This window comes from Rhinichthys klamathensis, unplaced genomic scaffold (genome assembly GCF_029890125.1).
Source record: "Rhinichthys klamathensis goyatoka isolate OS25496 unplaced genomic scaffold, OSU_Roscu_1.1 h1tg000133l_1, whole genome shotgun sequence".
NCBI lineage: Eukaryota > Metazoa > Chordata > Actinopteri > Cypriniformes > Leuciscidae > Rhinichthys > Rhinichthys klamathensis.
This window is the reverse complement of record NW_026606668.1, coordinates 4,743,177-4,766,629: the sequence shown is the minus strand read 5'-3', so window position 1 is coordinate 4,766,629 and position 23,453 is coordinate 4,743,177. Positions and strand designations below refer to the sequence as shown.

The 23,453-nt window shown below is 42.4% G+C and overlaps 1 protein-coding gene across 1 annotated transcript in view; it reads left to right on the top strand.

Annotated features, from left to right (window-relative positions):
• The first annotated feature begins 4,907 nt into the window (after positions 1–4,907).
• The window catches only part of chrnb3a (cholinergic receptor nicotinic beta 3 subunit a), a 36,325-nt gene continuing 17,779 nt past the window's right edge, over positions 4,908–23,453 (top strand). The window contains exon 1 of the mRNA XM_056256937.1: positions 4,908–5,211. Within this exon, the coding sequence (XP_056112912.1) occupies positions 5,151–5,211 (61 nt within the window). The 5' untranslated portion in view covers positions 4,908–5,150. The remainder of the gene's footprint in view (positions 5,212–23,453) is intronic.

The following is a 23,453-nucleotide window of genomic DNA, read 5'->3' as shown; positions in this document are numbered from 1 at the left end:
AAAGCTTTCCCTCTCTCTTCTGTCATTTAGTTAATTTCAGTGTGTTTTGAAAGGACGATACCTGTTCTGGTTAAACAAATAAATAACAGATTTATAGACGAATGGGAGTAGCTGAACTTCTGCTGTGTATTGTTCTATCTGTGAGTATGAAGATGAGCTTGGCAGAGTGTGTTGGAGAGATCAGGTGCTGGATTCTCTTGCTGTTTGATGAGCTTTTCATGCTTAATTAGACTCACATTTCACACTTCAAAATTCAGAACCTCCTTTTCTTAGTTGCTTTATGCTGATGTGTGATTTGGTTTGCCAGTGCCCATCAGTTTGGGGCTCCCTCATGGCCCAGCAGGGAAACATATACAAACTATTTTACACACACATGTGCGCACACACACACACACACACACACAATCATGCATGCAGTATAAAGGTTTAAGTGTGTAACAGGATCCCTGCTGGTCTCTGTTGATCTGATCAGTGGAGAGTCTTAATTAGTTATGGGAGATTTACCCAGCATGCTTCTTTAAACGCATGTCTCTTTGCACTCTCTTCTTTCTCACAGTCTTACTCTCCTTCTCCTTCTCCTTCTCCTTTACTTTATTTTATTTTACTTTTAAACTGTGTTAGTCTTTTGTCATGTATAGATTAGCAATCTGATAATATTATAGTACAGTTGACTAATTTTGTTTGTGTTCTTGTGTTGCATGTCTTGGAAAAATATTTTATCTTGTGCATTACAATCTCTTATAAAACATTATTATTCCATACCTTGATTGTTTCATTAATCAGTTGAAGTGCCTATATAGTGTTAGCATGCTATCTTGTTTTCATATCTTTGACCAGCTGGCAGGCTAATCTCTTATTTCATTACACGGATATTAAGTGTTTGGCCGTGTCTTAGATTTATTTTTCAGGCAGACCATATTAATGATAATACAAATCCTGACTGGGCCCTGATTCTAAAGTTAGTAGTGGTAAACACTCCTACTGTAGGTATTAGCAAATGAAAAATAAAGTGTCTTTTTCTGTTTCAACATACTTTCAAAGCTGTGGCTGAACGTCACACTTATTATATCTGCAGCACAAGCACACTTTGTCAGTGCATATTGTAAGGTGGGTAGGATTCTTCTAACTATGAGCATGATCACATTAACATAATCACAGTATTCTGTTTGCATTAGCTTCAATTTATTCAAAGTACTGCCATAATCGCATTATAAGGGTAGATGTAAATTTAGCTTGTCTTGATGGCAGAATATAAAATAATAGTTTACTGAATACAATATGGTGAACTAAATAGTGATGAAAGCATTTTGCAGCATCCCAAATACAAAAATGTGTGTATTCGGACGAAGCTCAAGAAAATATTGTGTGCTTTGTGTGGTCAGGCACTGTCCACTTCCTGCCAACCATTAGCCACAACCTTTTTTTTTTTTTCAAAGTATGCTCTGGGTGGAGAAGACAGTCACCTTCAACAGAACACTTGAGTGTCTAAAATTTTGCCTTGGAGGAAGTGGGCTTAGATTTGCCAAGACAAAGAAAAAGATAATGAATAGCCATCAAAAACTGAAAGTCTTAACACTAATGTATTATTTGTATTGGTATTATTTATTATTATATAGTTATTATTGGTAAGAAAAAAATGTGTCCTTGAGAGGATTAGTGAATGAATTTTGACAAATTTATAGATTTTCTATAGATTTGATATGGAACCCAAATAGGGTATAGAAAAAATAACAATGGTCTCAGTGCAGCACCTTGTTGGATTCCACTGACAAAGGTGTGGGATATGCATTGATGGCATGACAAAAATGTGCACAGTCCCAAATCTTTCATCACTGATCATGAGCTGTGACATGATAAGCAGACAGGTAGAAATGTTTTTATACTTCCATTTTATAGTTATAAAAGCATAATAACAATAATAATTCAATATAGGGAGGTATTGTCTCGTTTTGACTGAGTTTAGTTTGAGTTGGATTCATTGTTTCCTGTTTTCCATTTCTGTTTCCTTCCTTTGCATTAGTTTCCATTGTTTTTCATTGTTTGATTAATTCAATCCACCTGTTTCTTCTTTTCTTCCGTTTGTAGATATAGAGCCACGGAGAGCCATGTCTGGCCAAGTGCGTGAGCAGACTCTTATATCCTTCATGGAGCTTACACCTGAGCCCACATTATTCCCGGTGTAAGAAAAGGTAATGAAGTCTGAACAGGTGCGAAATCTTGCACCGATGTCCATTCCAGTGGGCATTTTAATGGAGTATGAGGGAGTGGAGTGGTGCCCCGCCAATTCTCCCGGTGCTGAAGCGAATGTGCAGAGCTGAATCCCTATTGTGTTATTTGAGGAATGGGAAATTACCTATTCTCCAAGTACGTTGTCCCCTCTGATGAGTTCTAAGTCTGTTTCATCACTGCTGGTCCTGCCCAGCTCCAAGTCTGTTTCGGCTCCAAGCACCAAGTCTCCTTCATTGCTGATGCTCCCACCCAGACTCCCACTCCCTCCTCCTATGCCATCCAGTTCTTCTGCCCCGTATCTGCTGGTTGCTCTCAGCCCTCCTTTGGTGGCTCCACCTAGCAGCTCAGATCTGCCTTGGGCTTCCAGGTCTCCAGCTCCACCCTGGTGTGTCGATCTCTTAGCTCCACCTCGGACCTCCGAGCCTTGGATTCCACCTTGGCCTGTCGATCCATGGGCTCCACCATGACCATCATCCCTCAGGCTTCGCTGGGCTCCTTCATCCCTCTGGCTCTACCTTAATCAGTCATCACCCTGGTTGCACCACAGACATTTTTCTGTCCTTTTTCTTCCTTCCCTCCAGCTCCAACATTGACCTCACTCCTGCTGCACCCTGGCTCCTCCCTCCTTCTGTTCCACTGTGGGCCTTCATCTTAGTGGCTCTGTTGTGGGTTACTCCCTGGCTCCTCCCAGCGTCATCTCCTCCCTGGCTCCCCCGAACGTAATCTCCTTTCTGGCTCCTGCTAAACAGTCTTCAGTTCCCTGTGCTCCACCGTGGGGTTGCCAGTCTTGTCAGCTCCAATGAAATGGTCTCCGTCTCTGTCTGCTCCGCCTTGGTGGTCTTTGGCTCCATCTGATCTGCCATGGTGGTCACCTGATTTGCCATCTCCACCCTGGCCACCTGCTCTACCTCAATTCCCATTTCCCAGACCACCTTCTACTTCAGTGGCCTGGCCCTCCCTCATTCTGCTTCCGCTCCACCTCCCTCCTAGACTGTTTTTGGAGCGTCTGGTAGCCGCTCCTTTGAGGGGGGCTATGTCACGGTCCTGGTTCTGTGTTTTGTGTTTTGTAAGGACTTTTATGTCAAAATGCATTATACAAGCATCTGTGTATTTAAGTTTGTGCTTTTCAGTTGTGTTTTGCTAGTCATTGTTGGATCGTGTTTGTGTATTTGGTTGAGAGTTCCTGGATGTTTCTGTCTTCTCGTGTGGATTATCGATGTTTTTGCATTTTGCTATTAAAGTCGTGCAGGCATGTGGATTCTCTCTCCGCCTCGTCTCTCCGCACCATTACAACGTCAGAACCTGGAAGACTAATTTGCCGTTAGTTCCTTTTTAAGATTTTCCTATGGGGTTTTATAGTGGGGTTTTTTAATTTGAGTAAAAACCAGCGGCCAATTTGTCTTCTGGGTTCTGACATCATACCTGCACCAATCTACACGCCCACTGTCATTTCAAAGAATAATACAACAGCTGGCGCATCAAGTATGAACGCCTTGTCCATTTGGATAGGTGTGCGCGCAATGAGCGGAGGCTGGCGGTCGAGAATCAGCGAAAGTATAAACAAGGCTTTATGAGGCAGCGGCAGAAACTTGGGAGGCTGTATGTGTGGCTTTATTCTCTGCTCTCGTCTCTGCTGGTTTTAAAACATGTCTCCGTTATATTGTCATTTTCTGCTCGTCCAGCACTGCAACAAGTTTTACATGGCGTGAAAAAGTCACATAAACCATGCGGAATCCGATCAGAGCATTTCAATTTGAATGGGATTACAAATCACATTTGAATGTAGCTCAAAACAGAGTTGTAAAAATCACATTTCATGTGAATTTTTTTATGCTCACACTTGCCAAATATGATTGGATTTTAATCGGATATGCACAAAGAAACGGATTCGGAATGACAGTCTGAACGAGGCTATATCATCTCAATCTTCCCTCCAGTTGTATACATGCTTTCTACCAGCAGGGGCTAACAGGGCTATACCAGGGCCAAAACCTTGACCCCAACAGACCGCTGAAATTATGGCATATTTTTGTTAGCATCACCCTGGCCCCTTTTACAAAAACTCATTTTCCATTGGCTTTTAGATTTTTGCAGAAAATACAGTAAAGCTCTGTGATAAACAAGTTCTGATCAACATGATAATCTTCACAAATGAACACAACTTTTTAAGCCTAAAAATAATCACCAGAAGCAAAAAGCTAGACATAGGCTATAACGAACGGTAAAAACAAATATGCTAATATAAAATACAATAATTAGTAATAAAAAACTTCCCCCGTTGATTTGCACATGCTATGATACTAGCTTAAGATAATTAATAAAATTGCCTTTTATTAATATCAATTATTTAATTTTTCCTTTGCAGAATATTTCACATTAATAATGTTGCCGGGTCTGATTAGGTAATACAAGTTAGTTTTCGATTGTAAGGACAGTTTTAATGACCTTTTTTACAGTTGTGTGTCACCTGCCTACTGTAAACTCTGACGTGATTAAGCAAAAAACAGTGTCTTTAATGTCTTTACGTAAAGTACATTTTCGTTTCGAAGACTTTGGTTTGTTTATCCCCTCCCCTTCTCGATGCGAGCGCTCACCCTGCTCCGCTGCAGCTGCTCCAATGAATGGCATCTTTCTCGACATCACGTAAACGCCGAGTGGGGGGATATAGATAGAGAGCGTCTTCCTCTGTTGTTCCTCTGCTAGATGGAGCAGGCTAAAAACTCTCTGTTGATGATTAATTTATAGCTTCATCACACTGCAGGTTGCAGTACGTCTGATCGTTTAACAAAACGGCCCGGTGTCCGGCCGTATGAATAAAGGACAGGATATGTATATCCCCCTTTGTCGATGACAGGGACTCACAATTCAAACAGCATGAAATAATTCAATTGCACGAAGGAACTGAATCCGGAAAAGACAGCATGCAGTTACAAATCTCCGGTCTTTTGCTCGTAATGGCTGTAGCCTATGCAACGATAGAGGGTGAGTAATCTACTGCAGACGATCTTAGTTTTCCTGCGTTTCTCTGTATGACATTCGTCAGTTGTATGTATTTTATAAGAATTATTGAAATTATGTACGTGCTTTCGGTTCCATTATAATGTGACTTAAAATGTTAAGACAATTCATAAATGATCAGAATGAAGCAAGAGCAGTCAAGCGCCCTTTTATATTGTGCATTCAACCCTGAATGATGCAAAAGATATCTGTCCCATGCTTAATTTACGCTTATTGCTTGACTTCTAGCGCCCTCAATTGGGTCACTGAGTATAGATGTTGTGTGTGACCTGTTCAAAGTCACACAACCATACACTTTTACTGGTTTCCCATACCCACTCTTTATTTTGAACCAGCTGTGAAGCATAAAGAATGATTTTAACAGACAACCAACACATTGATGAAGCACTAATGCAAGAACATTTGTGTTTTGTCTGGGTTTGGCAGCGTGTAAAAGTGAAGATGGCAGAGTGTAAAAGTGAAGATGTGGGGTTCTTATCAATGTGGAGGCAATGAGTGCCTTCATCTGCAGCTGTAATCTGAAAATGGAGCTGCTGGACTCGATGTTCATTTATCGGTCAGCAGCACTCAGGAGAGAAATACTTGACAACAGCTTTTCTCTTCCTCTCTCTGTTCATTTTTTTTTTAAATGAGAGAAAATTTTTAATCAAGGGGAAATTGCTGTCAAACTTGGCATTCGTTGATTCACAGAATTGCAGTTCTGCTCAAACGGATATTGTACATGCTGTTTCATATAACACAAGGCAAGGCCTATATAATATTACATTTGTAATCTTGCTGTTGCTCTGAATATAAGCATGGCCATATGCTGACTCTGAGTTATATTCCCATGCTGATATTGATTGCAGCTTGATTGCAAGTGTGATTTAACTTTTTTATACAACAATTCCAAAAAGGAGTTATTGTTGAGTAACATTTTAATTTAACATGGCTGGTTATTTTGTTAATTTGACCCCAAAGAAGTCAAAGCAGGATGATTTGACTGTATAGCGCCATGACAATTATTTATTTTGACTCTTGTCTTTTGACTCAGCCCTAAAATGTACCCAAACTATCTTTTACCCTTAAAATCTTGCTTTGACCAGATGGCTTGCCGTAGGGGAGGAGAAGAGGTCGTCTTTTCACATTTGCAGCCAATGAGTAATGAGGTCATGTCTGTGAACTTTGTCCACATAGATATGCAAATACATCCATTTCTTTCATGATTTTTTATTTCATACTGTAAGAAGGAATCATTTTCCCAGAAGAGTCTACACAATGTTGCAACAGATGAATTCCAATGTCCTTGGACTGAGAAGGCTAGGCTATTCATAGTGAGTGTGTGTTAGGCTCTTTTGTGTAATGAGGTTCTATGAATTGAAGCTTGTCTTGAGTGCATTAAAATGGCTTTGAACGTCCTGATGCAATGGACAGTAATCTTACTTCTCTAGAGAAAAAAGAGGAACTCATTAACACAGAGAAATAGAAAAAAGACTCACGCATAACCATTTTCTCACAAAACATTAACCTGTTCTTACACTGAAATAGGTTAAAAGGGCTAAAATAACATACACTTCAACATGCATGTACAAACACATTGTCTGTTTTTCACACTCTCTCTATCAGCCTCCTCCCCTTTCTTGTCTTTTGATTTACACATCCCTGTCCACTCTCTAGTTGGTCGAATCGTAAACCCTGGAGAAATGGCCTGCCCTGCGTACAGTCTTTATTTATGATGTCATTTCATACACTTGCTGTTCCAAGACCCACAGCCCTGCTCAGCTGGGGGGGCAAAAAAACAAAATGGCTTCCTAAAGCCAGGCAGAAAAGCTTTTTTGACATGCAGGGCATGACAGATTGCGATGATGAGGAAGGATGCTGGTTGTTCAGCAACAATTTACATCCTGTAAAAAATGTCATTAAGGTGGTGGAGCACAGAATCGTGTGGCACTAATGGTGGAGGCACCAGGCGTGTGTGCGTGCCTGTGCTTGTGTGCATATATATAACAAATATATATTCAATTGCACGAATAGTACATATACACTCACCTGAAGGATTATTAGGAACACCATACTAATACTGTGTTTGACCCCCTTTCGCCTTCAGAACTGCCTTAATTCTACGTGGCATTGATTCAACAAGCTGCTGAAAGCATTCTTTAGAAATGTTGGCCCAGTTGATGGAGATTTGTGGGATGCAGGGGCGGAGTGGCAATCGGGAGAGTCGGGAGTTTCCCCGGTGGGCCGGTAGTGTTTCGAGGCCCGCGAGGGCCGGTCTGATAATAGTTATACCATGTTAAAGCTGCAGTAGGGAGTTTTGAGAAAACGTTGACTTAGCCTGAAAATTTGAACAAGCACAACTTACAGGTCCCACCCCCTTGCTCTCTGCTGCACTACAGCCCTCCCTCCACAGCTCGTCCTCCACAGCGGAGCCTGTCGTGAACGCGCAGGCTAGTAAACAGGGCCACCGATAACAGCGGATAAAAATGTATATGGCACATTCACTAATAGGGACTAAACGTCAATAATATGCTTTACATTGACTATGGCCTGCCCATACTTTGACTACAAACTTGGTCCTCAAATCATTATGTATTTTCCAATAGCCTACATGTAACTTTATAACGTTGCACTCTTTCTATAAGTTATAAATAGCTAGTAAGATAACGTTAATATAACGGTAAACTAACGTTACAGCATGCAAGTAATTATTCTAGCGATATATAATGCTAGATAAGGTGTGCTAGTACATTATTTCAGCAACATGACAAGCCAGTGAATAGCAGGTTTCAATTGTTGCTTAGCAGAGTGCGTGACATTTTATCTACATGTTATGCGGCTAGAGTTTTGACACCGAGTCAATGGGCTCTGTGTAATTCTTTCTTTTTCGCTTGTTTATCGTCATCAGTCTTTTTCCTTTTACCTCTTTGTTTTATGAGCAGGTGTCACTCGAGAATTGGCAGTTTAGGTTGTTTCTCCGTCATAAGCACAGCTGCAGCACGCCGGCAATCTTGAGTTTGAACGACGGCTCGCGCTCCAGCGCTCGCGCTGTGCAAGAGAGGGGTGTGATCAGCGTGTACACGAGCTTGACTGACACAGCCAAGACACTCCTCTCGGCTCTGATTGGTTGTTTCTGACCGGGAGCGTGTATTTCTTGCAAATGGCAATAGGACCACTGGGAGGAGCCAGAGGAGCTTGATTTTTACACAGATTATCTGTCTCATATTCTACTGTCAGGACATAATGACAGTTTTAGCAAATACATGTTTTCAAAAGTTACCCACAGGAGCTTTAAGTGTTATAGCCATGCGCACTTGAGGCCCAAGCAAGGGAAAAAAAACCCCGTTTTTTTTACATTTTCGATAACGGAGCGTATTTGCACTAAATGCCTGTCTTTTTAACAAAAAGACGCAAGTCGTGAAATAGCTACAGTGGCGTGGGTGGTAGGGTGTGTAGTGCCAGAGACTATTTATATAGAGACATGCCACTTCCCCAATCCTTAATACAACTATATAGGGAAAACCCGTAACGCCAAAGATGGCGGTTGTATGCACATGCCACGCCCCTCCCGCTGGAAAGCCAATCGTCTGCTTTTAACAGTCAAGCCGGAAAACATTTGAGCCTATCGTCTGGTTCCACCGACGCATGCGCACAGTTGAGGTTTGCGACAGCGGAAAATATGTTACTGTTTGAAAAGGCGGCAGATTTGATGTGTTAGTTGTGTAAATATCAGACATCCCAAGTCTCCCGGAAGTTCCGGGAGTCTCCCGCAGATTGATAGCGGCTCCCTGATGACCGCAAATTAGTTCAAATCTCCCAGAATCTAGAGCGAGCGAGCAGTAGCGCGCGCACAACAGAGAGCGAGAGAACCCTTGCGCATGCGCAGTAAAAGTATAACCTGTGGGGAAAAAGGCGTTTTAAACCTTATTTTGGGGCAAAGTCATCACACTTTTTCAGCGATTTTTATCATATTTTATTAGTGTTTGTATACATGCAGTTTTTATGTCCCGGTGACCAGTGAAAGTGCAGTTCTGGGTCTCTGCCTATTCATTTAGATAGGAGCCTGGTCTTGTTAGTCCGAAATAGCTGCCCGGAGGCGTTGCCAAGATGGCGGCCGAGTGGCATGACTTGCCTAAAAGGACTTTGGTAGTGCTTGATAGGAGCTTTTGACGCGTTCGACCCGAGTTCGAATCCGCCTTTTGCCGAACTCTCTCTTCCCCCTTTTCCCAACACATATGAGATGTAAACTACTGCCTATACTATAAAGGTCTCTAGCGTTATATTTTGACAACGAACTAAAATCGAAACCATGATATGGCTTTGTGCCTTTATAAAACAGCACAAGACTTTAATTAAGTATATGGGCATTCTGTTTGTGCTGCGTGATTGAAAGAAAAGTGCGCTCTTTGCTCACGCGATCATGGTGATCTGGTGTTTTCTCCTATAAAAGCTCAAGGGTTTATTTCTTGCAAGTGAAGAAATTAGGACAAACGTATTTTAATTTTCCTATACTATAGTGTAATGTAGGCTAAAATATACTTTGGAAATATTCATTTTCATTTATACAGTACATTTATAGGCTATATGGATTTTACGTCATAGGAATAATTATATAAATCATTATTACATTATTATAATAATTGTTTGGCATCCTAAAACACCATTGATAATGTAGACTGAGACTCTCATAACTAAAAAGATGCTTTAATGTCCAGGTACAAATCAATGCTTTTTCTTTGTTCAACGAGCAGTTCTTGGGTTGAAGCTCTTAATTTTGATCTCTCAAAGAGCACCAGATTGATGCATTTAACCTTAAAATGTAAAAAAATTTCTTGCGCGGGAGCATGCCCCCGAACCCCCCTAGAGGCACAGAGGTCTATGGAGGGATTATTGGGTCAGATTGAAAACTACAACTAAAAAGTCTTAAACGAAAACCAAAAGTCTAAGTTTGAAACTAAAAGTCTAAATCGAAAACTAAAAGTCGAAGTCGAAAATGAATTTGGTATTTAGGATTGGGCATTTGGTATTTAGGATTGGGCATTTGGTATTTAGGATAGGGCATTTGGTATTTAGGATTGGGGATTTGGTCATTTAGCCATTTAGGATTTAGGATTGGGCATTTAGGGATTTAGGATTGGGCATTTAATCATTTAGACATTTAGGATTGGGCATTTGAGGATTGAGGATTGAGGAGTGTATGCAAATAAGGAGGCGTGGTCCAAATACTGGAGGCTGGGTTTGAAATGGCTGGTGCAGATACACCTTATGGACAGCAGAGGGAGCTCCAGTGCTAAGGAGCACACTGTAATGAAACCGAACAGAGCGAGTGAGCAGGTCTGGAGCGAGGACTGTACTTTATAATGTGATAACTTCAACTTAATGACAGCGTTGTATAGGGGTACTGGAACGGTACATGTATTCCTATTGAACCGAAACGGTAGCCTACGGGCGTCACGGTTCGGTGCACGAATTTACACAGAGAATACACGGTATAAAAATAAATAAAACTCTAAATAGCGATACATTTCGCTCTACTCGCGTTTGGTGTGAACGCAGCATAATAAACAGGCTGCGATGTCAAGATTGCAATGCTGGAGTGTGTGTGTGCGCGCGCGCGAGAGAGAGAGAGAGAGGGAGAGGGGGGAGGCGCGGGCGCGATCGAACTAGGTGTGTGTGTGTGTGTGTGAGAGAGAGAGAGAGAGAGAGAGAGAGAGAGAGAGAGAGAGAGAGAGAGAGAGAGAGAGAGAGTGTGTGTGTGTGTGTGTGTGTGTGAGATTTTGGTTGGGTGACAGTTCCCAGATAGCACAAGTCTATTTGATGTTATATTTACATCTGGAAGACGTATTTTTAAGAGTGTTTGCTCATCTGCAAGACGTCTATTGGACGTTTCCTGTCAGATGTCAAATAGACGTTTAGAAGATGTCTTTAAGATGTAATGATTTAGAATGCATGTTAAACTGACATCTTCTAAACGTCTATTTGACATCTGACATCTGGGTTGTAGGTTACAGTTTGACAAGATTTTAGAGTGTGACAAAGGCACAATATTTTATTGCGAGTGTACACAAATATACACACTTTGCAGTTTGAACTTTGCGCACACACTCCAACATTGCAATCTTGACGTCGCAGCCTGTTTATTATGCTGCGTTCACACCAAACGCGAATAGAGCGAAATGTATCGCTATTTAGAGTTGTATTTATTTTTATACCGTGTATTCTCCGTGTAAATTCGTGCACCGAACCGTGACGCCCGTAGGCTACCGTTTCGGTTCAATAGGAATACATGTACCGTTCCAGTACCCCTATACAACGCTGTCATTAAGTTGAAGTTATCACATTATAAAGTACAGTCCTCGCTCCAGACCTGCTCACTCGCTCTGTTCGGTTTCATTACAGTGTGCTCCTTAGCACTGGAGCTCCCTCTGCTGTCCATAAGGTGTATCTGCACCAGCCATTCCAAACCCAGCCTCCAGTATTTGGACCACGCCTCCTTATTTGCATACACTCCTCAATCCTCAATCCTCAAATGCCCAATCCTAAATGTCTAAATGATTAAATGCCCAATCCTAAATCCCTAAATGCCCAATCCTATTTCCTAAATGGCTAAATGACCAAATGCCCAATCCTAAATACCAAATGCCCAATCCTAAATACCAAATTCATTTTCGACTTAGACTTTTAGTTTTCGATTTAGACTTTTAGTTTCAAACTTAGACTTTTGGTTTTCGTTTAAGACTTTTAGTTTTAGACTTTTAGTTTTCAATCTGACCCAATAATCCCTCCATAGAGGTCCACCCAACATAGTTTTACAAAATCCTATGTGAAAGAACAACCATTTATGAACTTTAATCCAGCATAGTACAACAAAGTTCCTTTTAAGTCATGAAAACTGTAAATGCCATATTAAAATGTCCTTGGACATAATATACATTTGGCCTGCCTAAGAGGGGGCCTACAAGACATTGTGCCCAGGGGCCTCTGAACTCTTAATCCGGCCCTGCCGGCGACGAGGGCCGGTGGTCTACGAAATTTCCCGGTAGATTTTTTGGTCCCACTCCGCCCCTGGTGGGATGCACATCCAGGGCACGAAGCTCCCGTTCCACCACATCCCAAAGATGCACTATTGGGTTGAGATCTGGTGACTGTGGGGGCCATTTTAGTACAGTGAACTCATTGTCATGTTCAAGAAACCAATTTGAAATGATTCAAGCTTTGTGACATGGTGCATTATCCTGCTGGAAGTAGCCATCAGAGAATGGGTACATGGTGGCCATAAAGGGATGGACATGGTCAGAAACAATGCTCAGGTAGGCCGTGGCATTTAAACGATGCCCAATTGGCACTAAGGGGCCTAAAGTGTGCCAAGAAAACATCCCCCACACCATTACACCACCACCCTGCACAGTGGTAACAAGGCATGATGGATCCATGTTCTCATTCTGTTTATGCCAAATTCTGGTTCTACCATCTGAATGTCTCAACAGAAATCGAGACTCATCAGACCAGGCAACATTTTTCCAGTCTTCTAATGTCCAATTTTGGTGAGCTCTTGAAAATTTTAGCCTCTTTTTCCTATTTGTAGTGGAGATGAGTGGTGCCCGGTGGGGTCTTCTGCTGTTGTAGCCCATCCGCCTCAAAGTTGTGCATGTTGTGGCTTCACAAATGCTTTGCTGCATACCTCGGTTGTAACGAGTGGTTATTTCAGTCAAAGTTGCTCTTCTATCAGCTTGAATCAGTCGGCCCATTCTCCTCTGACCTCTAGCATCAACAAGGCATTTTTGCCCACAGGACTGCCGCATACTGGATGTTTTTCCCTTTTCACACCATTCTTTGTAAACCCTAGAAATGGTTGTGCGTGAAAATCCCAGTAACTGAGCAGATTGTGAAATACCCAGACCGGCCCGTCTGGCACCAACAACCATGCCACGCTCAAAATTGCTTAAATCACCTTTCTTTCCCATTCTGACATTCAGTTTGGAGTTCAGGAGATTGTCTTGACCAGGACCACATCCCTAAATGCATTGAAGCAACTGCCATGTGATTGGTTGATTAGATAATTGCATTAATGAGAAATTGAACAGGTGTTCCTAATAATCTTTTAGGTGAGTGTATATATGTAACCCCCTAGAGTTTTACACTGTTCTACACTTTTGTTAGTTATATGCAGTACCGTAGTTTCCCTGTAGGGGCCGCTATATGAACTGGTTGACTGAGACGTAGATATTGAGAGAAGAAGACTGTTTATAGCTGACACCAAGGGGGTAATCCACCAGCCGGAAACTGAAGCCTCCCTGGGGGCCGCCATTGGTTAGCAAGCCTTCACCTGCTGTTAGCATTCCATTGACTCCCATTCATTTTGGCGTCACTTTGACAGCAAATAACTTTACATCTGAGGCGTTTAAAGACTCCATTTCTCCATTGTTTATTTCTAAAGAAACACGACAATGTATAAAAGGCTTCATTACCTTGTATCTTACGTTATGGCCCCGTAGAAGCAGTTTTTGTACAAATAGGCTAACGATTGCGTCATAACCACGCGACTCTCTGTCGCACAGTAGAGAAATTACCGTATAGACAGTAGGAGAAGCTTGCGGGCAATCGGGGGGACGTGGAGGCATTAGGTCCAATAAAGTCAAGGGAGAAGCCCATAGAGAGTCATAAAGTTGATCCTGCTGCTAGCTAATGGACAGCTCCTACTCACGCTCTCAGTCTCTGCAAGATTCGGAAGGGAATGATTCAGATTCCTCTTGGCACAGCTACTAGAAGTCAGACTTACAACTGTCAGACAGGTTGCTCACGTCACATCTACGTCGTCAAGCTCAGTTTGAGCCTGCACAGTACGCTCAGCCATCAGGAAGTGAGTGCTTCTAATTGACTTCACTTTTCTCTGTTGAAGTCTATGGGGTCGCTGTGTCCATTTCTTTTACTGTCTATGGCTGATACGCACGAGGTGATCAAGCACTGCTTTTGAAGTGTTACAAGCAACTGCGCGATTTTCTGACAAAAGATGTGTAAACTTTTCATATAAAATTGTTGAAGTATGTTCATGGGTTTCAAAAGGAATTCCCATTGATGTTTATTGAGAAACATTACTTCTGCGAACTCTGATTTTGTTTTTTTTGTTGCCTGATTCCATCCTGTGACATGATCAACTGTGAGCTTATGTGAGCTATGGCGAGCCAGACTGTGATTTGGTGAAGGGCCTACTGCGCGTTTTACTGACGTTCAAGCTGGACCTGCGCATCGTGGGATTCTTTTCAATTACATCTAAGCTGTTACTTTATACACACACTACCCGGGTAGTAGGGGGACAAAAAAAGGCCTCACATATACATTAACTTTACACTACACACGCATCAACTTGCGAAGGAACCAGGAGGACTTTTGAAAAAAAAAATTTTTTTTTAATTTTTTTTAATTTTTGAATATTCCTGGACCTTTCATGCACAACCTGTACTAAATATTGCTTTTCTCCATTTCAGATAGGGTTGTGTTGGAACGAGACATCCATATATTAACTTGCACGTACCATTGTTTATTGTGAGTGTTCTTTTTTTTTTTTTTTTTACTCGACATGATAAAGAAAAGAATTGAGCCGATAAAAGCAACTTTTAAAAGCTTTATAAAAATATTAGTGGGAACCAGAACTGACAGTATGTCGTTTCCTAAGATGAAAATAGATTCACTTCCTCCTGGCTGAACTCCCTCCATATCAACCCCACCAACTTGGGGTGGAGTCTCCATTCCCCGGGCCTCAGCCCCTGCCTCGATAGGATGTCTGCTCCCTGATTCAGGTGACCAGGGATGTAGACTGCTCTCAGGATCTGGTGTGCCAGTTTGTAAAGTAGGCACGACTGCAGACCCCCCTGATGATTTATGTAGAAGACAACCGATGTGTTGGTTGGCTGTCTGGACAAACACATGATGGCCCCTCAGTTCTGGGAGTAAGTGTTTCAAAAGTAGAAAGACAGCCATCATCTCCAGGCAATTTATGTGCCAAGAGAGATGATGACCCCTCCAAAGACCCTGTGCTGACCCTCCATGATGGATAAAGCACACTTGACATTGAGCCTTAACCCCAATTTCTTCATGTGGGCGAGGACGACTTCTCGATGCCAAAGCGCCATCTGCTCCAGTTGAGCCTGAATTAACCTTTCGTCAATGTAATTCAATACACAAATGCCCTGGAGTCACAGAGAAGCCAGACCTGCATCCATGCATTTTGTGAAAGTGTGGGGTGACAAGGCTAGGCTGAAAGGAAGAACCCAATACTGGTACTCTTCACTTCCGAAAGCAAACCTGAAGAACTTCCTGTGTTATGGAAGTATGAATACATGGAAGTATAAATACATGGAAGTATGAATACATGGAAGTATGCGTCCTTGAGATTTATCGTGACAAACCAGTCCTCAGATCTGATTTGAGTCACGATTAGTTTCAATGTCAACATTTTGAACTAGGGGTGGAACGGTACATGTATTTGTATTGAACCGAAGCGGTACGGGCGTCACGGTTCGGTGCATGCATTTACACGGAGAATACACGGTATAAAAATAAATAAAACTCGCATGCAAATTAAGGAATGTAATGCGGAACTACTGTTGTTACGGTTGGGTGTAGGCAGGAAGCACGAGGAGATCAGGATTTCCAAAAACAATATACTTTACTAATAAATCAAACTCAAACTGATACAGGCAGGCAAAGGATGCACAGGTAACATACACACACCTTTCACAAACGAGAACCGACAAGGAGTAAGGGAGAACACAGGGTTTACATACACAGAGAACGGATCATGGGAACAAGACACAGCTGGGGCAAATTAACTAGAAACAGGTGAAGGAACTGAACACAAACGAGGAGCGGGAAAACTGAGATACAGGACTGAACCAAAACACAATGCAGGGGGAAACACAGGACACACATGTAACATAACGCCCCCTCCAAAAAGGCGCGTCCTCGCGCCGTATAACTTCAATAGGGGTGGGGGGGCGGGCGCCCTGGAGGCTGACGAGGGCGTGGCCTACCCTGAGCAGGAAGCCTCCAGGGCGGAGCAGGCTGGTCAGGGGGCCATGGCGGAGTAGGAGACCACCCCTCGGGCGGTCCTGGCGGAAAATCCCCTTCGGGCGGCCATGGCGGAGAATCCCCTTCGGGCGGCCATGGCGGAGAATCCCCTTCGGGCGGCCATGGCGGAGACGCACCTTCGGGCGGCCATGGCGGAGACGCACCTTCGGGCGGCCATGGCGGAGACGCACCTTCGGGTGGCCTATATCCCCCCCCCCAAAACTTTCTTGGGGGGAATCACAGGCTCTGGGACAGGCTCTGGGACGTGGACAGTCTCTGGGTGGGCAGAAGGGACGTGGAAAGTCTCTGGCTGGGCTAGCGGTGAAGGCCCGGCTATGCTGGATGGAACCAGCGGTGAAGGCTCAGAAGGACTGGACGGGACCAGATGGAAGACATCATAGACTCCCATAGACATCATATAGGTAGACGCCCTATCGACCGCTACTGCCTATTGGCACGGACGAGAATTGGAGCCGCCATCTTAAACCGGTCATTCGCTCCGCTCAGTGTAATCTGAATGGCAGGTGAAATGAGCTGTCAGCACATTAAATTAATCATATCTCACTGAATACTGAACTGATTTTCACGCATTTTTTTGCTGCAAAGGTCATTCATGTAGCTATGATACAGGACACATGGTTCGGCGTATTTTAATATCCATAGTAGGCTTAACAGTAATATAATATTCTGATATAAGATATAAAGTGACCAGACACAATATGTGTGATGAAGGATATAATCAGGGTTCTAAATTAACACCCGCCAACCCGCCAAATGCGGGTTAAAATTCATTTTGGCGGGTGTTAATAAAAACTTACTAGCCAGTTTGGCCGGTGATGCATAAGGTTCTGTTCTCGGTCATTTATCCCCCTGGCAGTACTTCCTACATTTCCCATAAACACTGTGCCGTAATGCTACGTGATGACGTTTCATACGCCTATTGGCTGCGCGCAGTTTGCAGTGAAACCAGCGCGAGAAATGATCATGGAAACAAACGGAGCGTACGCGTCCGTCCACCAGAAAACACAAGGAAGATGAAGAACGAGCCAGAGCAGGGAGCAGACTGAAAGAGGAGGGAGCTAGTAAAGTAGCTAAAGTAAAAAGTTAAGATTAAACAAAATGCGGCAGTGGTTGGGACAGACTTCTGGGTTTAAATTTAAATGTCGTTTAACGAGAGATAGCCTACGTTATTTTTTTTTTAAGTTTAAGGTTTTTGTCATTATTTCTTACAAGCTTATACATTAGGCAATAGCCTATACACAACAAGCTTACTATATATCTTAAGGTTTTCTTTTAGTTGAAAACATTAAACAATATGTGTAAACAAAATATATAAACAACAAAAGCATTTGAGCTCAGGCAGCGCAAACGAAAAAAAAGAAGAAGCAGACTGCGCAGTTATCGTACAGAACGTAGTCAGCATACTCGAGTCAGCATATGATTATCGTGTTTATATTGTTTCACGTTCATGTTGAGAAAAACAATAATATCCACATGCTCGAGTGAGAAAACGCGCTGCGCTGACACACAGGCGTTGCAGAGACGCGCGCGTGTGTGTGTGTCTGTGTGCAAAGTGAAGTAACAGCACTTTGCGTTTTCTGTTCTTAAACCTGTCTCCCTCAACGAAACTTAAAGGAAGCATATGTCAAAATCATTTTTCTACCAGAAGATATCGGGGTACAGCTGCTGACCTGCAGTCGTTAATGCAGTGATGGACAGCTGCTTCCTCAGTCGACTGCTGTTTCTTTGGATTTCATGTGATTTCTCATTGTGGTGGTGATATTATGATAATAATTAATAATTGATTAAACGTAATTCCATTTTGTAATAGGCTATCATTTTCATCTAAGTAATTCCATACTTCGCGAGGCAGACAACGACATTATGTGATCAAAAACACTGTAATCAACCTCATGAACAGCCCTACGGTGGTCAAAAACTCTCAACAGCCAGTCAGTTGAATCAGAAAGGGTTTACACTTTATTTCAAATATATAAAACTCTTGATCACGGATACCAGGAGAGAGAAGCATGAGAGAACGGACACACAAAAAGACCCGCAAGGCACAAATCATCTACACACAGTAAGTTTCACGCTTAACACGTCACACAGTGCTTAAAACTCAACGGGACACTACAATCCATAGGCACACAGTGAACACTAGTATAGGGCAGAACTATCCGGTCTCGATTCCCCGACCTCCCTCCCTGGCCCGCTATTCGTTACACACTCACAACAGTTCATTCATACAGGGATAAATTAAAAGCACTTCCCTCCCTCAGGGTGAAGAAGACCCATCCATAAAGGGTAGTTAGTGCAGGCAGCCTCCGTATTCACAGCCGCCACCAAACTGCACGCCAGGCGGGGTTTACAGCTCAAGTTCCTTCGAGTCCGGTTGATGTTCACGTCATAGCAGGTTACTTTTCTGAGTCTCTTGGTATGTAGGTGACAGTCAAGTCATCTTCCGAGGTAATTGGTGACACTCTAATAATTTCCCCCCCTCTAACTATCCTCTCTCGCCCCCAAGGCTGCTAACTACCTAACTATCTTCATCTCCGGAGGACCTATTGTCCCCGAGAGACAGCCAAGACGCTCTCCACAGGTCACCACCCCAGAGAATCTCTCGCTTGCCCCACAACTCTCTTTTAAAGTCCCCTTTGTGTCCTTCCACAGGTGAATGCCATCACAGCAGTCACGTGATCGCCCAATGACGACACGCTACAACACAATCCACTTGTTAAATGCTCCACCCAGTGCATTTAATTATAACTGCGAAAATAAATTGAAGAAAAAAAGTATTAGTATTTTATTTTTTAATAATAATTACAGAGCGAAAATTCGAATATTCGTGCACATCCCTAATAGAGATAGATCCCAAACTTGAAATGAAATGTTTGCACTTTCTGTCTTGTATTGTACTTTATATGTGTTTTTCATGCCAACAATGTTAATAAAATTATCAAATGCATTCAGTGGCACTCATAATTTCTCTTATTTTCACCGGAAAAAATTTGGCTAGTGGAAATTCTAAATGGCTGGTAACTTTAGAAAGTTACCAGCCACATTGGCTGGTGATCAAAAAAGTTAATTTAGAACCCTGGATATAATGTATTTTATCAATCACACACTATAAATATAATAAAGAAGCAGAAACAGATAGTTGCAGTAAAGTAAGATATTTTAATAAGTTGAAGAAACAATTTATGATTTGTGACACGCACATACACACGAACAGACACACAAACAAACACGAACAGACACACACACACACACACACAAACACAAACACACACACTTTCACACACATAACGCAGCCACCGAATCCACCGAACGCAGCCACCTGTAATAAAAATTGAGAAGAAGCTTTTCAACGTGTTTGCATCAGTAATTTCTAAAAATTAAATTCGGACAACATTAAGCCTATACCTTTTTTATTGTATGTGGATGTGGGAGGGGAAAATGTCGAGACTAAAGCCCTATTCGGATTAACTTTACAAGGGTAGATGGAGTAAGTTAATAATGTAATTTTACCACAGGACTTCTGTAATATCAATAGCCAAATCGCATGTAATAAGATATAGGTTATCAATAAAACTAGAAGTTGGAGGGGTAACTCAATTTGCGCATCGCTGTAATGCTTGTATTTACATTGCTTCATATCATGTGCGTGTAACTGGTCTCCTGACATGCGCAAACACAAATAACATACAACAGGGCAGTTGAATGCTTATCTGATAACCTAGAAGCTCTTGTAATTACTACTTAAACAGTTACCCCACCTCTCCATGCCGGGTGAACACCGGCTGATGCAGTAAACAGCATTTCACAACGATTTCAGTACAGTAATAGCAAATATCCTTGCTCCTTCTTGATTATCTGGTAATATTCTATTCACAAAATACAACCAATAGTACGGTAATGTTAAGACTTACTTGTGAAAAGCCCTATTTTCGATGGTCCGACGATTAGAACAGGAAAATGCTCCACAATGCTCTGGCATCTTATCTGCTGCCACGCAACACAACTAGGAATACGACCGGTTCAAGATGGCGGCCGGATTTCTCGGTTTCCAGCGGCCAATAGGGCATCTAGTCTCTATATGATATCTATGGGACGGACGCGTACGCTCCGTTTGTTTCCATGATCATTTCTCGCGCTGGTTTCACTGCAAACTGCGCGCAGCCAATGGGCGTATGAAACGTCATCACGTAGCATTACGGCACAGTGTTTATGGGAAATGTAGGAAGTACGGCCAGGGGATAAATGACCGAGAACAGAGCCTTATGCATCACCGGCCAAACTGGCTAGTAAGTTTTTATTAACACCCGCCAAAATGAATTTTAACCCGCATTTGGCGGGTTGGCGGGTGTTAATTTAGAACCCTGGTGGCGACCCACAAGAGTTAGAGGACCCGCCGGCCTCTTTAAAGCTGCTGTCCGTAACTTTTTTAAGTTAAAAATAATCCAAATTAATTATTTAAAAAAAACATCTTCAGCCAGTGTTCAAAACTATCTGCTTGCCATAGCTAGATTCAAAACAGTTAGCTTGTAATAATGATTTTAATTCCAGTGGTACTGGTGGGTTTTCGCGGAAAATTCGAGCATGTCTTTGCGTCATTACGTCACATCCGTACACATAAAGAAGGAGTTTCGGCTAGCCGGCTATACTGCGCGTGAGGAGATGTAGAGATAGGCTTTTCTCGCAGCACTTTACATGATTAAACTTATGGCGGATCCAGAAAGATCCAGACAACAATCATCAGTGTCAACTGGAGATTAACCAGTTATAAAACCCAAAAGACTTCGTACTTCGGATTTAAGGTGGAAAGAGAAAGAAACCGTCTCATGCGAACACAAGGATACACATCGGTGGGTTTTTGAAAGGTGCGTGAACTCCCGAAGGGGTTCGAAACGGAAGAAGAGACAGCTTTTTCTGCTGAACAAGTAAGACCTTTCAATAGTTCAATCGTGTAACAGTACGTTTTCTTAATTCACACAGTTATGGAGTTTCCTTTGTTGTGCCTTTCTCGTTTAGCTATTATGGAGAATATGAATTCTGAACTACACAGGTAAAAAAAACACATTAAATAACGTTAGTCACGCAATGCTGATGTTGTTAACATGAACAATTTGAGAACAAAGTAGGCTATAATTTGCACGGTTGCTGTAAATCGCATTGATTAAATCTAACGAAGCTTATCATGTCGAATGCTTTTCCCCCCTTAGTTGATCAGAACAAAAATGGATGTTACTTACTTGTTCAGAAGACATTTTCCGGTGAAAATTCTTATGTTGGTCAAGCTTTCAAAAAGTAAATCTGTGATTCTGAATGACAGTATCCACACAGCGCGGTGATTGATAGCAGCACTCGCCTCAAAACACTGTGTTCATCCGCGCTGTTTCATGCCGATTTACAACCCACGTAAAGATGATAATTCCGCGAATCACTGCAGTTACAGATTTCGAACAGAGATGGTGACAAAAAGGGAAAAAGCTACGGACTGCAGCTTTAAGATCGCAAGTTTGGGAAAACTTCGGTTTCCCAGTCAGTTACAATTAATTAAACCAACAAGCTTCAATATTAGGTTACTCACTTTCGCTCTCTCTCTCTCTCTCTCTCTCTCTCTCTCTCTCTCTCTCTCTCTCTCTCTCTCTCTCTCTCTCTCTCTCTCTCTCTCTCTCTCTCTCTCTCTCTCTCTCTCTCTCTCTCTCTCTCTCTCTCGCTCTGGTTAATTCATTAAAAAACAGCGCTACTTTATTTCACTTCAGAATTCTAGATCTGAGCTGTAGATGAACGGGAGGGGAAAAAATCTGAACTATACATATTTTCCGTTTGACCAGCAAAACATTCATGAGTCATGACAGTCAGCTGTTATTTTATCTATTTATCCATTTAAAAACAGTCTGTGGGAGCCAACTTTTGGATATCCATGATCATATTGCATTGGTTTTCATTTCTTGTCCTCAAACAGTGCACTATATGTTTATTTTTAAGTTACACAGTCTACATTGATTAAAAAAATACAGAAATAAATTATTTATAATTCTGATGAGAATAAAGTTAGTGTTCATTTAAAATTTTAAGGAAAACAAATATATTGATCTGAAATATAGCAAATTAATTCATTATGAATTAATAAGATTAATTATTACATTAATTACATGAATTACTCAAATATACTAATACACTAGGTGGTACAGCCTGAGACATGCACAATAAAAAAAAAATTGCCTTCTGCATTTTTGTTTTGCTTTTCCCTCCATTGTACCGAACTGATATCGAACCGTGATGTCTGAACCGAGGTATGTACCGAACCGTATCTTCTGTGTACCGTTACACCCCTATTTTGAACTGTACGTTTTTAGTGTACGATTTAACAGGCGCAGCCACAGATCTAAAATCGGACGCTACCCCCCAATTCTTTTTTGGAACTATAAAATACTAGTTGTAAAACCTGGATTCTCTTTTGGGTGGAGGAACATGCTGTATAGCCTCCTTACCCAAAAGAGCTTTTTCTTCCTGTTTCAATACCAGAGCCTGCTCGGGGCCTACCACTGTGGGTAGGACCTCCTTGAACCAAAGTAGACAAGAACAAAACTGAATTCAGTAGCCTCTTTCTACGGTCTGCAGGACCCATTTGGCTGAAGTTTCCATGCTGCCAGATGGTCTACTAAGGGAACCAGCCTCTCAAGACTGGTCTTTGGTATATTTCGAGTAGTCAGCTCGGCGCCCTGAAGCCGATGGCCGGCAGGGAACAACCGACCTGGCTTCTCTAAAGTCCTCCTCGAAGGGCATGAGTCTCCCAGTGCTCCAACATCTTCGGGCGGACACTGAGACCTGAACTCCCTGGAAACCGCTGTGCCCCAAAGCACCAAGGTTGGCGGGGTTGGTAAAACAGTCCCCTGAGGCCTGCCCTCAGAGGCCTGACAATCCTGGCGTCAGGGCCTCTTAGCCAAAGCCTTCTTAGTGAGAATGACGGTCCTCAGATCCATCTTCCCCTTTGAAGGCTCCAGCCGAGAGTGCCACCCCAACCCCATTTCTTTTTGTGGGGGGTCTCCTGCGCCTTGTATGAGGAGCTAGATGACGGCCGAGGCTGCTCTCGCCCCAGGGCCTTAAGGGACGATGCCGTATCAGGGGACAGATATCTCACAAGCATCAGT